This window comes from Carassius gibelio, chromosome B3 (genome assembly GCF_023724105.1).
Source record: "Carassius gibelio isolate Cgi1373 ecotype wild population from Czech Republic chromosome B3, carGib1.2-hapl.c, whole genome shotgun sequence".
Classification (NCBI taxonomy): domain Eukaryota; kingdom Metazoa; phylum Chordata; class Actinopteri; order Cypriniformes; family Cyprinidae; genus Carassius; species Carassius gibelio.
In genome coordinates, this window is record NC_068398.1 from 8335417 (window position 1) to 8351438 (window position 16022).

Below are 16022 nucleotides of genomic sequence, written 5' to 3' on the forward strand. Positions count from 1 at the left end.
AGTGCCGTGTGTAGCCTTAAAGGAAGTGGATTATTTATTTATTTATCTATTTTACTCAGTGTTTTATTTTAACAATGTAAACCTTTTTTAGATGATCAATACGTAAAATTTACGATGATAAAAAAAATATTAGTAGCAATTTAAAACGAGGATAATTCTATATTTATTTGACCCGACACTTTGATTTGGCCAATCAACAGTGAGCACTCTATTACGGTAGCCAATCAGATGCGTCGTTCTAACAGTAGGCGGTGCGACGGCAAGTTCGCGGGAGAAGAAGCATGTTGCTTTTACGTTACACAGTAGCTGCAGATAAGGCATACTTACATTAAAATTAATAACTGCTGTAATTTTAAGGCAGATTGTTATGGCTGATATTTTAGGAGTCGTTTTCAGACGGTTCGCGTCAGGAACGGTAACGACTGATGTCATATTTCCCGCTGAAGCAGAAGGAAACACTCTGGTGCTCGGGGATGTGAACATCAGTAGATCTGTGTTGTTTCTTGCGGCTGTTACAGCTGCCACAGATCTGGGGCTCAAAGTACTGTTTTTCACACAAACCCCCTTTCAGTCTCTGCCGGTGTCTTTGAGAGCTTCACTGCCTGGATTAAAACTAGAGACTCTGAAGGTAATAACAATGGTTCGTCGATATAATTAATGAAGTATATATGTAAAACAAGGTAATTCAGTCAAAAGTGCCAAAACAATATTTGATACACTAATTTCTAAGGCCTCAAATCTATCAATACAATGAAAACTTGCTGTAAAAATTCTGATTGATAGTTATGGTATTAGGAGATACTGAATGATAACTTGATATTTATATGCATTTATGTAAATAGCTGCTACACTGTTCATCTTGATTTCCATTACAAACTAACAGGATTTCATTTTACATTTTGGACATATAAATATCAGCATCTGCACCAAATTGCACATTTTTGGTCAAGAATGCACTACAAATTAATATTATATCATAATGTATGATAAACAAAGAAAACATAATGTCCACACACTAAGATTACAGCTTAAATATATATATATATATATATATATATATATATATATATATATATATATATATATATATATATATATATATATATATTTCAAAATACATAATGTTTCCAGCAGAATGAAGCCTGATGAAGACCTGACTTTTTTTTGTTCTGCACCTAAACCCAATTTTGGATGTTAATACCAATTTGCATTTCTCTGCTCATAATGCATGATTCACAACAACAAATGTTTTTTTTTTTTTTTTTTTCGTGCATGTCCATTTACAGAATGTCAAGTTTGTGTATGTGAAGACTTTGGAGGAGCTTGCTGAAGATCTAGCGTCCCTCCATGAGCTGGCGTCTGAGGCTGCGTCTCCTCCCTCTCTGATCATCGTGGACGGTCTGGATCATTATTTGCACGGGTCTCGAGGTGGACCGCTCCAGGACGACCTGAGTCCCGTGGCCCACGTGGCGGCCCTCCTGCATGACACTGCTGCTTTTCTCTCCCAGATCCTGCAGAGCAGAGCAGACGGCCAGGGCCTGTGCAGAGTCATGGTCTCCTTTCAGTCTGAAGATGAGGGCAGTCGGGACAGTGAAGCGCTGGCACCTGAGCTCCTCCTCTCTGTGCTGGACCGTTACCTGCAGGTGAGGTGCACACTAGAGGAAGTGAAGCATGACGGGGAGTGGCGGGTGTATCTGTCAGTCATGTGTCCTGCGCTGGTTCAGCAGTGGCACATGGTGCTGCGGGCAGGAGGTGCTCTGGAGTTCAGGCCAGTCTTCGGTGGAGAACAGCAGATTCTGGAGCAGCCAGAGAAAAGCAAACAGGAAAACGAGAGATGTGGAGACAACTGTTCATATTAAAAAGTTCATATTGCAATACAACCTATTTCAGTTTGTCAGTTTGACAAGCCATACCTGATCAGAAATGTTTACGTGATATTGACAAAGGAACGTAAACTTTTCTTGACTAAATACAGATAGTCATCCATACTTGGAGAATTTATTTAGCATTGACAATGTAAAAAAATAACTACAATTTAATGTGAATTTAAAGTTAACTATGAAATGAATCTCAGCATTTATTTGTTGTATGCCTGCTTTACATTTTATTGACAGAAAAATTCATATATTTGATTTTCCTCTTTATTCGTTTCCTTTTGATTAAGCGGTTTAAAAAAAAAAATCTAAATAGATTGAATACTTTATTACATTGCTCGTTTGTAACTTTTTTTTAGGTTTTTTTTTACAATTTGTACATTACCCAAAATCAATAATTTTCATTCTTTTCCATGTTTTTTCCTAATTAAACTTGAGTTACTAGCTGTTTCAATCAGCTGAGTCAGCTGTTAGGAGTCAGTTTTTCAGTCACCTTCTCAAGGGCTCAGTTATCTGCAAATGCTCCATAATTATTTTTATACATGTTGATGCAAAAAAGACTGTTTGGAAATTTGATGATTTCTTAAGTCTCAGAAATTGGGCTACACAAAAGAAGAGGTTATACAAAAGAGGGTCATTCATTACATTTTGAATGAACTATCTCACTAACACAGAGAACATAAAAAAAGGAAATGAGAAGAAACTTTTTTTTTTTTTTTTTTTTTTTTTTACAAAATATGACTTTATTGCTGATAAAAAAGGACAAATAGATATTTAGAACCTGATTAATACGTTTTCAATCTTATTACCAATGCAGTTATGAAATAAAACACTTAGTGATTGTAAAATTGTATTGACAGGACTACATGTCAAATGTGTCAGAAATGGCATACATATCCTTTTTTCTTTTTTGCAAGTTTCCATACTAAAAATGGTAGCAAGGTTACCAATTTACCTTGGTTAACTCAAAGTAGTTCACAAATTCAACACATGTGGTTTAACCTTCAGAATAAAGAACACATAAAGAAATGCAGACAAACTTAAAGTAAAACTGAGGTTTCTGACCATACTGCATATTACAAACAAATATACAAATTAACTTAGTACACTACTAAAAAATGTCAGTAATATTTTAGTAAAAGTAAAAAATGACTTTCTTTTTTTTTCTTTTTCTTTTTTTATGCCACCGAAGTGGGTTAAGTTTTAACTATTGGGTGCTAGTTGTATTTCAGGAAGGGTGTAATCCTCCAAAATCAAATGCAAACGCTGGTTTGAAACGCCCACTGATCTTGATCTAATCAGGTCTCGCTACAAGATGTGTCACACAATTCTGTTTCACTCAGAAATGTCACTTATGAAAAAAAAAAGAATAGCAAAAGTCAATAATGTCACGGTTGACTTTAAGTGAAATGGTCTGTTTCAAATCAACCATACAAGCCAGAACCATACATTCCCAGAATCCACCAGAAGAACCAAGAATGGATGGATGAATTACCAATTCAATTCAGTAGGTGTTAAAGGGGAGGGGGGGGGGGGGGGGTGAAATGCTATTTCAGGCATACTGAGTTTTTTACACTGTTAAAGAGTTGGATTCCCATGATAAACATGGACAAAGTTTCAAAAATTAAGTTGTATGTTGTAAGTTGTACGACAAAACTTCCGGTTTGTCACAAGTTTCGGAAAGTTTTTTTGGAGTATGGCTCTGTGTGACGTTAGATGGAGCGGAATTTCCTTATATGGGTCCTGAGGCACGTCTGCCGGAAGAGTGTGCGCTCCTGTATAGCAGAGCGGGGCAGAGACATTCACTGATCAGAGCGAGAGCGTCGCGAAATGTCACAAAAGGAGTGTGTTTTTGGTTGCCAGGGCAAGACAACCCTGCACAGATTACCAAAGAAAAAACAGCATTAAGGGACCAGTGGATGGAGTTTATTTTTACAGAGCATCAACGGAGTTGTGCAAGTGTTTGTGTTTGTTCCCTGCATTTCGAAGATGCTTGTTTTACGAACAAGGCCCAGTTTGACGACGGATTTGCGTATCGTTTATTTCTTAAGGATGTAAGAAATAACGAAAAAGGGTCACGATCGTGTGTTGGAACCGCAGGCGGTGAGTAAAACGGCTTCAAATATCTCTGCCTCCTTGTTAGTGCGTCCCCTCCCATGCCGGAGACCCGGGTTCGAGCCCCGCTCGGAGCGAGTCGTTGCTGCTGCTGCTCTCGTTCAGTTTCAGCCTCTGGATCTGATTCTGGATCATAAATAAACGGCTGAATCTGACTGTTAGCCATGGTTTGTTTTGGATGATGTTTTTTTCCTCACGGTAATGTCACAGCTTCCAAACGCTCTCAACGCAAAAGCCTACTCGCGCTCGTGATTCTTTAGCTCCGCCCACACGTCACGCCTCCAGCCGGTCGTGTTTTTCCGGGAAAAATTGGTACAGACTATCTTTCTCTTATGAATATAATAAAACTAAAGACTTTTTGGAGTTATGAAGGATGCAGTACTACTCTATAGGTACTCAAGATTAACAGGATGTTGAGTGAAAACTAGCATTTCACCCCCCCCCCCCCCCTCCCTTTAAGTTTCCCGTCCTCTAGGCCTTAATGTTTTACAGATCTGAAAAATACATATTTACTTAAACCAGAAGACAAAACAGAAAACTGTTTAAAATATATATATATATTATGTACAATTTACAAGACAGATTAAGACTTGGGAAACCCCAAACAGAATGATATATGAACTGCCATCAGTCACTTTCCACGAAGAAGCTTAAAAAAAACAACAACTAATAAACCCTAAAATCTTCTGGAATTTTAGTGGTATAAAAAACAGCTGCCATGGTAAATAATGTTAGCTTATTTTATCATATGGGAGTTTTTTTTTGTATCTGAAAAATCCTAGTGTTTGCATGCATATCTCCTTTAACGTCATGTTAAGAGAACCCAGTAAGATCCTGATGTGAATTTGTAATAGCAGTAGTATGTAGATCATGTCCTGTACAAATCGGTTCTTTTTACTTCTATTGTATGGATGAAAAAATGAAAATTAATGGCTACCAGCAACTGGTTACCAATGTCCTTCAAAATATCTTCTTTTATGTTCCACAGAAGTGAAGCTGAGCAAAGGATGACAGAGTATTCATTTTTGGGTGAACTTTCCTTAATTATTGTGGATTTACAAAACAGGACCCATGCTGGACTCTTATCCGGATTTAATGTATTGACCAGAGAGTGGCCACTTGTGGGGGAAGATCTCGTTTTTGTAATCATTTGTGTATATCCTGTGTCTCCCGAGCTCTGCGATCCTGCTGGAGCTCATCGGGCTGTAGTCCATCGAGACCCCTGAGTCTGCAACCGCCATGTAGGCGTATCCCGGCCCTTTGGGGGGCCAGGTGTGGTTGGGATACTCCAAGCTTGATTGTGACGACAGTCTGCCCGAACCCGAGCTCTGCTGCATGGAGCCAAGGTCGGAGTGTGAGGTGCTCAAGGACGGCGTTCCTGCGCTGCTGAAGAGCGTCTGGAGCGGTAACGTCTCCTCGAAGACATCGTCCGCCTGCTGCTCAATGTCTCCTTGATTGAGGGTGACGTAAGTGTCATGTGACTGCAGTAATGAGGACTGGGAATGAGATTCAGGGTTTTCCTGAAGAGCCCTCAGCTGATCCATGAGCCAGTGAGCGTGAGGAGGGTCTCGCCATCTGTCCGTTAACCCCGAGTCCGAACGCTCGCTCTCGTCCTCCTCCGCAGGTTTCATCTCCTCTCTCTGGGATGTGTCGTGGCTGGTCAGGGAAACTTCTGACAAGACCTCCAGCGGTGAAGGAAGCTCCTCTGTGTACACATGGACTGATCTGCCCCACATGCTGCCATTATTGTGGCTCATCCACTCCTGAGGCAGAGGAAACACAAAATATTATTACAGAGTTGTGTCCTGATATGTCACAAAAACAAGAGCACACACACACACACACACACAAAATAAAAGAAAAGCCTTGCATGTGTACTGAATCCGGCTAACTGAAACTTGGCCGGTACTTGCATATCGTTGCTCTTTTTTTGGTTTTGAGTGCTTCTATTTGATTGCGTCCTCATTTGTAAGTTGCTTTGGATAAAATCATCTGTTAAATGACTAAATGTAAATGCAAGAGGTTGGATTGTGGCTTATGTGATTATGGACTGAAATCCATGGACATTTAATAAACTATAATTTGGCTATTTTGTAAAAACCCGATTCCAAAAAAGCTTTGTATTTAATACAACTGTACAAATTTTGGGTAAAAAAGGAATGGAATAATTTTCAAAACTTATAAACTATTTCATTCACAATAGAATATAGATAACATATTAAATGTTGAAAGTGAGACATTTTTAAATGTCATGCCAAATATTGGCTCATTTTGGATTTCATGAGAGCTAGACGTTCCAAAAAAGTTGGGACAGGTAGCAATAAGAGGTCGGACAATTTAAATATACATATTTACAGCTGGAGGTCCAATCTGCAACTTATTAGGTTAATTGGCAACATGATTGGCAGTGTCTCTCAGAAGTCAAGATGGGCAGAGGATCACCAATTCCCCCAATGCTGAGGTGAAAAATAGTGGAGCAATATCAGAAAGGAGTTTCTCAGAGAAAAATTGCAAAAAGTTTGAAGTTATCATCATCTACAGCACATAATATCATCCAAAGATTCAGAGAGTCTGGAACAATCTCTGTGTGTAAGGGTCAAGGGTAAAACCATACTGGATGCCTGTGATCTTCAGGCCCTTAGACGGCACTGCATCACATACAGGAATGCTACTGCAATGGAAATCAAAACATGGGCTCAGGAATACTTCCAGAAAACACTGTCAGTGAACACAATCCACCGTGCCATTCACCGTTGCCGGCTAAAACTGTACAGGTAAAAAAAGAAGTCATATCTAAACATGATCCAGAAGCACAGGCATTTTCTCTGGGTCAAGGTTCATTTAAAATGGACTGTGGCAAAGTGGAAAACTGTTCTGTGGTCAGACTGAATCAAAATGTGAAGTTCTTTTTGGAAAACTGGGACGCCATGTCATCCGGACTAAAGAGGACAAGTACAACCCAAGATGTTATCAGCGCTCAGTTCAGAAGCCTGCATCTCTGATGGTATGGGGTTGCATGAGTGTGTGTGGCATGGGCAGCTTACACATCTGGAAAGGCACCATCAATGCTGAAAGGTAAATCCAAGTTCTAGAACAACATATGCGCCCATCCAGACATAGTCTCTTTCAGGGAAGACCTTGCATTTTCCAACATGACAATGCCAGACCACATACTGCATCAATTACAACATCAACATCTGCGTAGAAGAAGGATCCGGGTACTGAAATGGCCAGCTGCACTCCAGATCTTTCACCCATAGAAAACATTTGGTGCATCATAAAGAGCAAGATGCGACAAAGAAGACCTACGACAGTTGAGCAACTAGAAGCCTGTATTAGACAAGAATGGGACAACATTCCTATTCCTAAACTTGAGCACCTTGTCTCCTCAGTCCCCAGACGTTTGCAGACGGTTATAAAAAGAAGAGGGGATGCCACACAGTGGTAAACAAGGCCTTGTGAGATATGTTGATGCAAATCAACTTATTTTTCGCTTAAAATGATCAATTTTCTCAGTTTAAGCATTTGATATGTCATCTATGTTGTATTCTGAATAAAATATTGAAATTTGAAACTTCCACATCATTGCATTCTGTTTTTATTCAAAATTTGTACAGTGTCCCAACTCTTTTGGAATCGGGTTTATAATTGGCTAGTAACTATGTTCACTGAAAAACCATTAATATTGTGAAATATTATTGAAATTTAAAATAACTCTTTTATGTGTAATTTATTCCTGTGATTAAAAGCTGAATTTTCAGAATCATTACTTCAGTGTCTTTAGTGTCACATGATCCTTCAGAAATCATTCTAATATGCCAATGAGGTCAAGAAGCATTCATTATTATTATCAATGTGGTGCTGTCTTATATTTTTCTTTGGAAACCGTAATAGTTTTTCCATGATGAATAGAAAGTTCAAAAGAACAGCATTTATCTGAAATAGAAAACATTATAAATGCCTTCTCAATGTCACTTTTTAACAGTAAACTTAACTGAGAAAAAAAAAAAGATTACACTGAATCTCGTAGATTACACGTTGCATCTAGACGGATGTACTGTTACTTCCTCTACAGTAAGAAATCTGGGTGTTATATTAGATAGCAACTTCATATTGAACAAATCATATTTCCCATGTTACAAAAACTGCATTCTTCCATCTTAGAAACATTGCCAAGCTACGAAACATGTTATCTGTTTCTGATGCAGAAAAGCTAGTTCATGCATTCATGACCTCTAGACTGGACTATTGTAATGCACTTCTAGGTGGTTGTCCTGCTTCTTCAATAAACAAGCTACAGGTAGTCCAAAATGCAGCAGCTAGAGTCCTTACCAGGTCAAGAAAATATGATCATATTACCCCAATTTTACAGTCTCTGCATTGGCTACCTATTAAGTTCTGTATCAGTTACAAAATATTACCACTGACCTACAAGGCACTAAATGGTTTAGCTCTTGCGTACCTAACTAGCCTTCTACCACGCTACAATACATCATGCTAAAGTCCACTAAAGGAGGTAGAGCTTTTTTGCATTTGGCTTCCTGATAATGTTCAGGATTCAGACACACTCTCTCTGTTTAAATCTAGATTAAAAACGCATCTCTTTCACCAAGCTTGGTCAAACACATGAGTATTCATTCCTTTCCAAAATTACCTGTTTATTCAACACTCATCATTTTGGTTAATTTATTAAACAAACAGTATAGGGTACTTTGTAAATGATACCTATATAGACATTGAATAAATTACCTTAAAATCCCCTTTGTAGACAGTAAAAAGACCTGGAAACTTGTGCTCTGGTGTCGGGATGTCAGGCCAGAGTTTCTTAAGAAGAAACCTGTAAAGCACACAGAAACAGTTCAGTATATTTCCCAACAGACATTTAAGTCTGTGAATTTGATGCATGAAATATAAAGTTTCCACAATTACATTATGTGCATGTGTTTCTGTAACATACGTATCTCTTTGTCCAGCAATACATGCACAACCTTAAAGGTGCTGTATGTAAGTTTTTGATTCAGTTAGCATATTTGTTTATCTGAAAAACAATGCTACAGTCAGTTATTCTCAAAAATTATATTTCAGCACCTCAGGTTGCTAAATGGCGGGAAACACAACTTATTGTGGGTCAAGGCCGGGTGAAAATAAAACCCTGCAATACCTAGTTTAACCACTCTGTGTCAATCCTATGTACAGCACTTTTAATTAGCCTTTACTGGACAACGATTCAAGGACAAAAGTGTCCCTCATAATAGTATTTATACATTTGTCCTTATTTAGATGTGCACTTATGAAAACTGACTTTTGGTGGGACAGAATCACAGTCAGAGACAGCAGGCAGAGGATCAGTCCGATAGAAAGAACAAGTAACACGATAAGCGGATCCACATCTGTTAGAAAAAAAGAGAGAAACAAAATGATTGTGGTCTTCCTTAGCGGTCTGACAATGCTCGACAATGTCAAATGGATTGAGATAGCCAATCAATTCAAAGTAGGGGTGGTTTACTTGTCACATATTCAGAGAACAAATTCCTGTGTGTTAAAGGAATACTCCACTACAAAATGAACATTTTGTCATTAATCACTTACCAGCATGTCGTTCCAAACCCGTGAAAGCTTAATTCGTCTTCATACTTTCTTCTGTTTCAGCCGCGCCACAAGGATATGTTTTCTATGTGTATTTATGCTTGATTTGAAAGAAAACAGCACATCCTTGTGGTGCGGCTGAAACAGAAAAGTGTTCGCAGCCTGAGTTCAGCTCATATTCTCCAAAATGGCGCTACGGTTATGTATGGAGAGACGAATTGTTGAATTGTTGTTTTCTTCGCTTAGAAACAGTATTCTCGTCGCTTCATAACGTTACGGTTGAATCGCTGATGGCTGATGGACTATTCTGACGACTTCTTTCATACTTTTCTGGACCTTGACAGTGTAATTTACTTGTCAGTCAATGGGACAGTCTCAAGCCTCCCGGTTTTCATCCAAATTATCTTAAATTGTGTTCTGAAGACAAACAAAGCCTTTACAGGTTTGGAATGACATGGGAGTAAGTGATTAATTACAACATTTGAATTTTGGGCTGGAGTATCCCTTTAAAGTTTGAAAAGGGCAATGTAAGATAACATTTAAATATGCGACAACTGTTTTACCATAGAAATGTGTACTTCCCCACTAGAATTATACAGAATTTCTATCACCATTCAATGTCTTTTTAATTCATTAAAAAATGTACCCCCACCCCAGTGTTCAAGACATGTTTAAGAAATCTTAGCAAATATCAACTGCCGGATATTTTTTTATTTTTTTTTTGCTGTGAAATCGCGCGGCTCTTTATATAAAGTTGGATATATAAGTAGGGTGATAGGCCTATAATTTAAAATGTCTACCAAGTTAAACCTTGATCACAAATCTGTTGAAAAATGTAAACTATATTATTGCCCAGCTCTAATATGTTAAAAAATTATATTTATTAAGATTACGTTTTATTAAGATATACATTAACATCATGAATTTTTGTAAAGTTGTGTTAAAACAATGTGTATTGTGAAAAGCACTTTTAAAAAAAGACTTGATTTGAAATGTTTTATATACTGATTGTACTTTCAGAAAGGATTTAAAAGCACCACGTACCGCTTGGCGGCGTGACTCCAAACACAGGCTCGGTCCAAGCACTCCAGTAGCCTTTGTAGGCAACGCCATCGGGTTTGACGCGGACCCACACCTTGTATCTGGTGTCCGACTCTAAGCCAAACAAAACCAGCATCGTGCTGACCTTTATGACCTCCACCTTCAAAATAAATTCACCCGTGAGTTTGAATTAGATGCAAACTATGACAGCTCATTGAAGTGGCACTAACGGTTCGTGAAGTGCAATACCTTGCCCAAGTCACTTCCCTCCGCTGCGTATCTGACCTCGTATATCATACTGTCATCCATGTATTTGAGCTGAGGAGGCAGCCAGCTCACGTTCAACTGCCCTTCCTTCCCTGAACTCATGACCGTGAGGTTTCGGGGAGGATCTAGGAACACTGTGAGAGCAAAGGCATTGTAAAACATCTTATATGAAGAGAACTAAGGGCAGAGTGCTGGGTTACAAATTGTACTCCGTTACTAATTACATGATACATTTGTAGTCAGTAACGTAATCTATTAGATTTCACAATTGAGGTCTACTTTTACAAAGCTTTCACAGACTTACAGAAGTTCTCCGCGTTGAGGCTACGAGTGTAGAGCATCTGGCCATCGCGGAGAACCTGCAGATGAAGAGTCGCGAAGAACGGGGTTTTGGCCAGTTTGCAGAAGAAGATGGTTTTGTTACTCGCCAGTAAAGACAGAGATGAAACCGCACAAGCCATCTTGTTCTTATTCCTAAAGACAGATGACAACAAGAAATTGTGTCAATTGATATTTTCACCGGACAACTGAACTAAAAAATGACCTGAATAACATTTTATGCTGTCTTTAAAGACAAAGTTATGATTTAGTTTTAGCTTTGGACCTCAAAGCATGAATCAGTTACTTACTCGTATGAATATGTGAAGGTATATTGATTGTGTAAATGATTCCTCTCTTCCTCCTCTTCCCAAAAGCACGTGAGATCCTTTCCCTCAACAAAACATTTAATATGCTCTGTTTCGTCTTGGAGTAACTGGGCCACTGAACAAACATGTCACGTTATGTTGCGAGAATTGCCAGCATTATTCAAAGACATCATTTATTTTTAAGTACACAAAGCATAGGTCAACACATTTTTTTTCTTATTTTAGATTAAGCCTTTTGTGTTAATGTAAGCAATTAATAAAAATGATAATTATATTATCACATATATTAAAAAGTTGCATATTTCATGACTTTCTCAAACGAAAACATGCAATTATTCTGTTCTTAGTTGCTCAGTTATTAATAATGGTCCTTATTATCACTTTTGCTGCTTAATATTTTTGTGAAAACCACAATATATATTTTAAGGATTCTTTGCTGAATTGAATATGTTTTTATGTGTCCTTATAACATCTTTACTGTCACTTTTGATCAGTTAAAAAAGTTTTGAATGCTAGTGTAAATATTAAGCGGCAATATTCGTTTTCAAATTGATAAAGTATCTTGAGCGGCAAATCTGCATATCAGAGTGATTTCTGAAGGATCATGTGACACTGAAGACTGGAGCAACGATACTAGAAATTCAGCATTGCATCACAGAAATATATTAAACTTTAAAATATATTAAAAGTTAAATTTAAATTGTAATAATATTTCCCTGTTTTTTTATTTTTGATCAAACAAATGCAGCCTTGGCGAGCTTTAGAGACAGTATATTGATTAAAAAATGGTTTATTGCATCTACTGTTTTTAGACTTCTTTATAATTTACATTTTATAATTATTATATTTCCACATTTTTGTTTTGAATTTAGAAAGTCACGAAATATGCATGTAACTTCATACAAAAAAAAAAAAAGACATTTGAAGGAAACTTTTCTTACCTTTACTTTCAAAATGTTGTCCTCCTATAGTGACGAAACCAAGACACAACATGAAAACAATTTTCAATCGGTTGCTCCTCATTTTTGTCATCCATTTACATTACTGCTCTGTATAATGGTCCCGAAAGGTGTATCCTCCTTTCCAGGTGGGCTTTTCATCCAAATTGTTTTGCGGACACCATTAAGAGTTACATGCATCTCATCCGATAAACTGATAGTGTGTTCAAACAGTCTGTTTACTCCTTTACTATTTGGAGGTGGAGCGTCAAAATAGTGGGAGGAGCCTGAGTGAGGACATGCTGTAATAAGTGTTTGAAGTGCTCAGTCTTCACTCTTAAGATACAACATTACATGCTGTCCAACCTTGAGGCTGTAGGAGTAGGAAATAATATGACTTTTTAGCGTCTTAAACACTTTTAGCCACTGATGCATGTCCTTTATGTGAAGTGGAGTCAACAGGTGCTCAGTTGTAAGTGTTTTGAAGTGTGCAAACTGCACTTGTGTTGTTCTGCAAACTGTAACCGGTTCTTTTTATCACGGTCTGACACTCTTGTTTTTTTAAGCTCAACCTGTGTTATCAGCACAGCACTGAGCTCCTCTTACGCACAGATAAGCGCAAGCATTGCGAGCCGATCCAGTCTGCCAGCAGCTCACTGTCCATTATCACTTTGACAGGACTGTGCCGTTATTTCAGCCCGGGACACATTGTTAAGTTAGGAAATGTGACGCCTGATTAGGCCCACAGGTGGTTTTAATCAAACATAAGCTTTGTCCTTTTAGATAAGAACTCATTTTATGAGCATGTAACAAAAAATTATCCAATTTTGGTCCTTTAATGCACTTTAAAACCTCAATTCAAAATGGTCTTCAGTGGTCTACACTGTCTCAGAAAATTGCTAGCCTAAATTGCACAAATAATTACAAAAAGAAACGAGTAACACCTGAATTGAAATGTTGGAGTAGAACATTTTAAATCTCCATTGTCCAGTAATCTTAGTGTTAGATCAATTCTTTAAAAAAGTTTATCTTATCTGTTATTGATCCCTAACATCAACCCCAGTGGCTTTCTGTTGCTGCAGGTCGGTCCGGGAGAATGGACAGTATGAGCAGATATAGAGATTTGGCGCAATAACAACGCACTTTATTCAGGAAGATAGCTCATTTGTCTCAAACACCCAATCAAAGTATTTAGGAGTTACTGTATATGTTATCTTATATGTAGGTAAAGGATAAAAATATAACTGTTTATAAACGGAGCAATTCCAAGAGGATGTGCATATGTATTTTTCTAGCTCTCCAGGGGTAGTTTCAGTTCTCACCTCAAAACAGCATCAGCACACTGTGTGCATGTGCGTGTAAAAGAGGAAGTTCATGAACTACATTTGTTTTTTGAGAGACAAATGGAGAGAGAGTGAGGAATAAGCGTTGAAATAATATTAATTGGATGATTTATGGTTCAGGGCTTCACTCTGAACTGAGGCTGTTTTTAAGGGGACGGAAAACGTGTAGTATTACTATTAGCAAGCTTATTACCGTATGAGCAGAAGCATTTATCAAACCATCAATACATCCAAAATTTGGCTAAGTTCACTTTAAAGGTAGAGACCACAGATAACCACAGCCTGCTGATATAGAGTGTAACAGCATGATTACGAGTGTGATATATCGTTTTGACATAACTTAAATTTCATTCTACATGCCCCGATACACTGACATTACCCCCCACTAGCATCACAATGGAAATTGCAAAGAGTAAAAAAATTCCCACACCTCTATATAAATGACACAAACACCACTCTTGTAACTCAACTAAATTTAAATAGACATTAATCCATTTTTACAACAGTAAGAAGTCAAATGAGAGACAGCTACCATGGCTTAGAAAAGTGTGGATTCTTTTCCCTTTTTCCCCCAATTCTTATTCTGTGTTTAATCCATTGTTCTTTCTATTTAAGATGGTTTTTGGAAATTACATTAAAGTTGCATTAAAACATTGACATCCTCCTTCATTGCCATACAAATTCGGTAAGTGCATCTTTTATGATAATACATTTTTGGGTATTATTTGATCCTATGTACGCATATTTATTATTTTAAATCTCTGTTTAAAGATTGAAACAAAATTAATTCTGTATTTGGAGGAGGAGCAACAAAGGCAACACCCTCACGTCACAGATTTGGGATCAAATCCATCCTTCATTATAGTGGGAGAAATAGCACTGAAGCAAGACTTTTTTCTATGAGCAGTTAATACTGTCTAGATTTACTCACATATTAATCCTTTCTTTAGTTTCATGCTGCATTGCTTTACTGATATCTTCATTGTTAGAGTAAATGAATCAATTTTACAATTTAATTTAATACTTTTCTAAGAAAGATCAGGACTGAGAAGGACACTGACAAATCATGACTTCAGACAGACAACACACACACAACACACCGAAGCATTATCCCTCGTGACCAAATATCTGATGTTTGCATATTTGCATTACAGTTTACCATTATAACATGAAAAACCATGATGCCTTAAATTTGCACCACATATGCAAATATAGTTTTAAATATAGCAATTTAATTGGTTGCGGTTTGCATTTTCTATACTATATTTATACTATATACTATTTTTATACTATACTATATATCTCTGCTATACTATGTTTGGCATATTAAGCTGACAGATCATGTTTAATATTCATCTGCTCTTGCAGTTTTTGTTTGTTTTTACAGTTTAGTTATGAGATTTTGCGGTTCAACTTATTAAAAGCAATTTTAGATACTGTAAAAAAGAAAAACCAGACAGGTGAGACTCAGGTCAACGGTGCATGTATTTCCTCTGGCTCTGGAGGATGTGGGTCAGTGGGGTGTAACAGGAAAATGAAACTCAGGAAGCACCTTCGTCGTAGTTTTCAGGGTACACACATAAAAGCTGAGAGGTTGGCAGAGATATGGGTATAAAGTCATAAATTACAGATATCGACTCACATAAACAGCCTTTAACTGGAGCCTTTTTTAGAGGTTCTAGAAGTACCTTTTTAAGGTACTGCAACACAACTGCCATCGAATTTTTACCTAAGGTCCCTTTTCTAAGTGATCAGATTTATAAGATTTACTTAAGAGAAGATTTACAGGATGAATGTAAAAACAACAGAGTGAGTGTTTGTGCTGCCTTAAAAATGTAAGTTTAGTCAACTGGAAATGTGAAGCTGTATAAAGTGACAACTTGTGTATGAGTTCTCTTAAAAAGTCTGGGGGAAGTTATTTTAAGGCTATACTTTTTGATCGCTAATCATTTTTAGAATGATAAAACCATTCATGACCTGCCTAGCTGTGCAAAAGATAAGCAAACATTTCCTTTAAAAATGCAAGAAATCTATTTATATTATACAATTTGTTTTAGTTCCATCAGTCTTGAATGAGCAGCACTCAATTAGTGCCTTTTAATGAATCTGAAATAGAAACAAAAAGCAGATAAACTACATTTTAGTATAAAAATGATCTTACAGATCAACTTGTAAAGCACTTATTTTAGTAATGCATGGAAGGTTTGAGGG

The 16022-nt window shown here is 37.4% G+C and overlaps 2 protein-coding genes across 2 annotated transcripts; one reads left to right on the forward strand and one right to left on the reverse strand.

Moving 5' to 3' along the window:
• Positions 1–94: 94 nt before the first annotated feature.
• swsap1 (SWIM-type zinc finger 7 associated protein 1) lies at positions 95–1883 on the forward strand. The gene is made up of 2 exons (XM_052551685.1): positions 95–628; positions 1287–1883. The coding sequence occupies exons 1-2, from the start codon at positions 368–370 to the stop codon at positions 1857–1859; spliced, it is 834 nt and encodes a 277-aa protein (XP_052407645.1). The 5' UTR covers positions 95–367; the 3' UTR covers positions 1860–1883.
• Positions 1884–4481: 2598 nt separating this feature from the next.
• On the reverse strand, positions 4482–12708 carry epor (erythropoietin receptor). Its single transcript, XM_052551653.1, has 8 exons — positions 12472–12708; positions 11513–11645; positions 11188–11357; positions 10866–11017; positions 10620–10776; positions 9292–9379; positions 8739–8826; positions 4482–5752 (listed from the first exon to the last, which is right to left on the reverse strand). Exons 1-8 carry the CDS (start codon positions 12560–12562, stop codon positions 5072–5074), a joined length of 1560 nt encoding a protein of 519 aa, XP_052407613.1. The 5' UTR covers positions 12563–12708; the 3' UTR covers positions 4482–5071.
• Positions 12709–16022: the final 3314 nt, after the last annotated feature.

What these genes read in the sequence shown, in the direction of transcription:
- swsap1 (XM_052551685.1), top strand. Translation starts at nt 368, where the DNA reads ATGGCTGATATTTTAGGAGTCGTTTTCAGACGGTTCGCGTCAGGAACG. An exon ending in TAAAACTAGAGACTCTGAAG is followed by an intron (nt 629 to 1,286) that starts GTAATAACAATG and finishes GTCCATTTACAG; the next exon opens with AATGTCAAGTTTGTGTATGT.
- epor (XM_052551653.1), bottom strand. Translation starts at nt 12,562, where the DNA reads ATGACAAAAATGAGGAGCAACCGATTGAAAATTGTTTTCATGTTGTGT. An exon ending in ACAACATTTTGAAAGTAAAG is followed by an intron (nt 11,646 to 12,471) that starts GTAAGAAAAGTT and finishes ATGTTTGTTCAG; the next exon opens with TGGCCCAGTTACTCCAAGAC. An exon ending in AGGGAAGTGACTTGGGCAAG is followed by an intron (nt 10,777 to 10,865) that starts GTATTGCACTTC and finishes TTTATTTTGAAG; the next exon opens with GTGGAGGTCATAAAGGTCAG.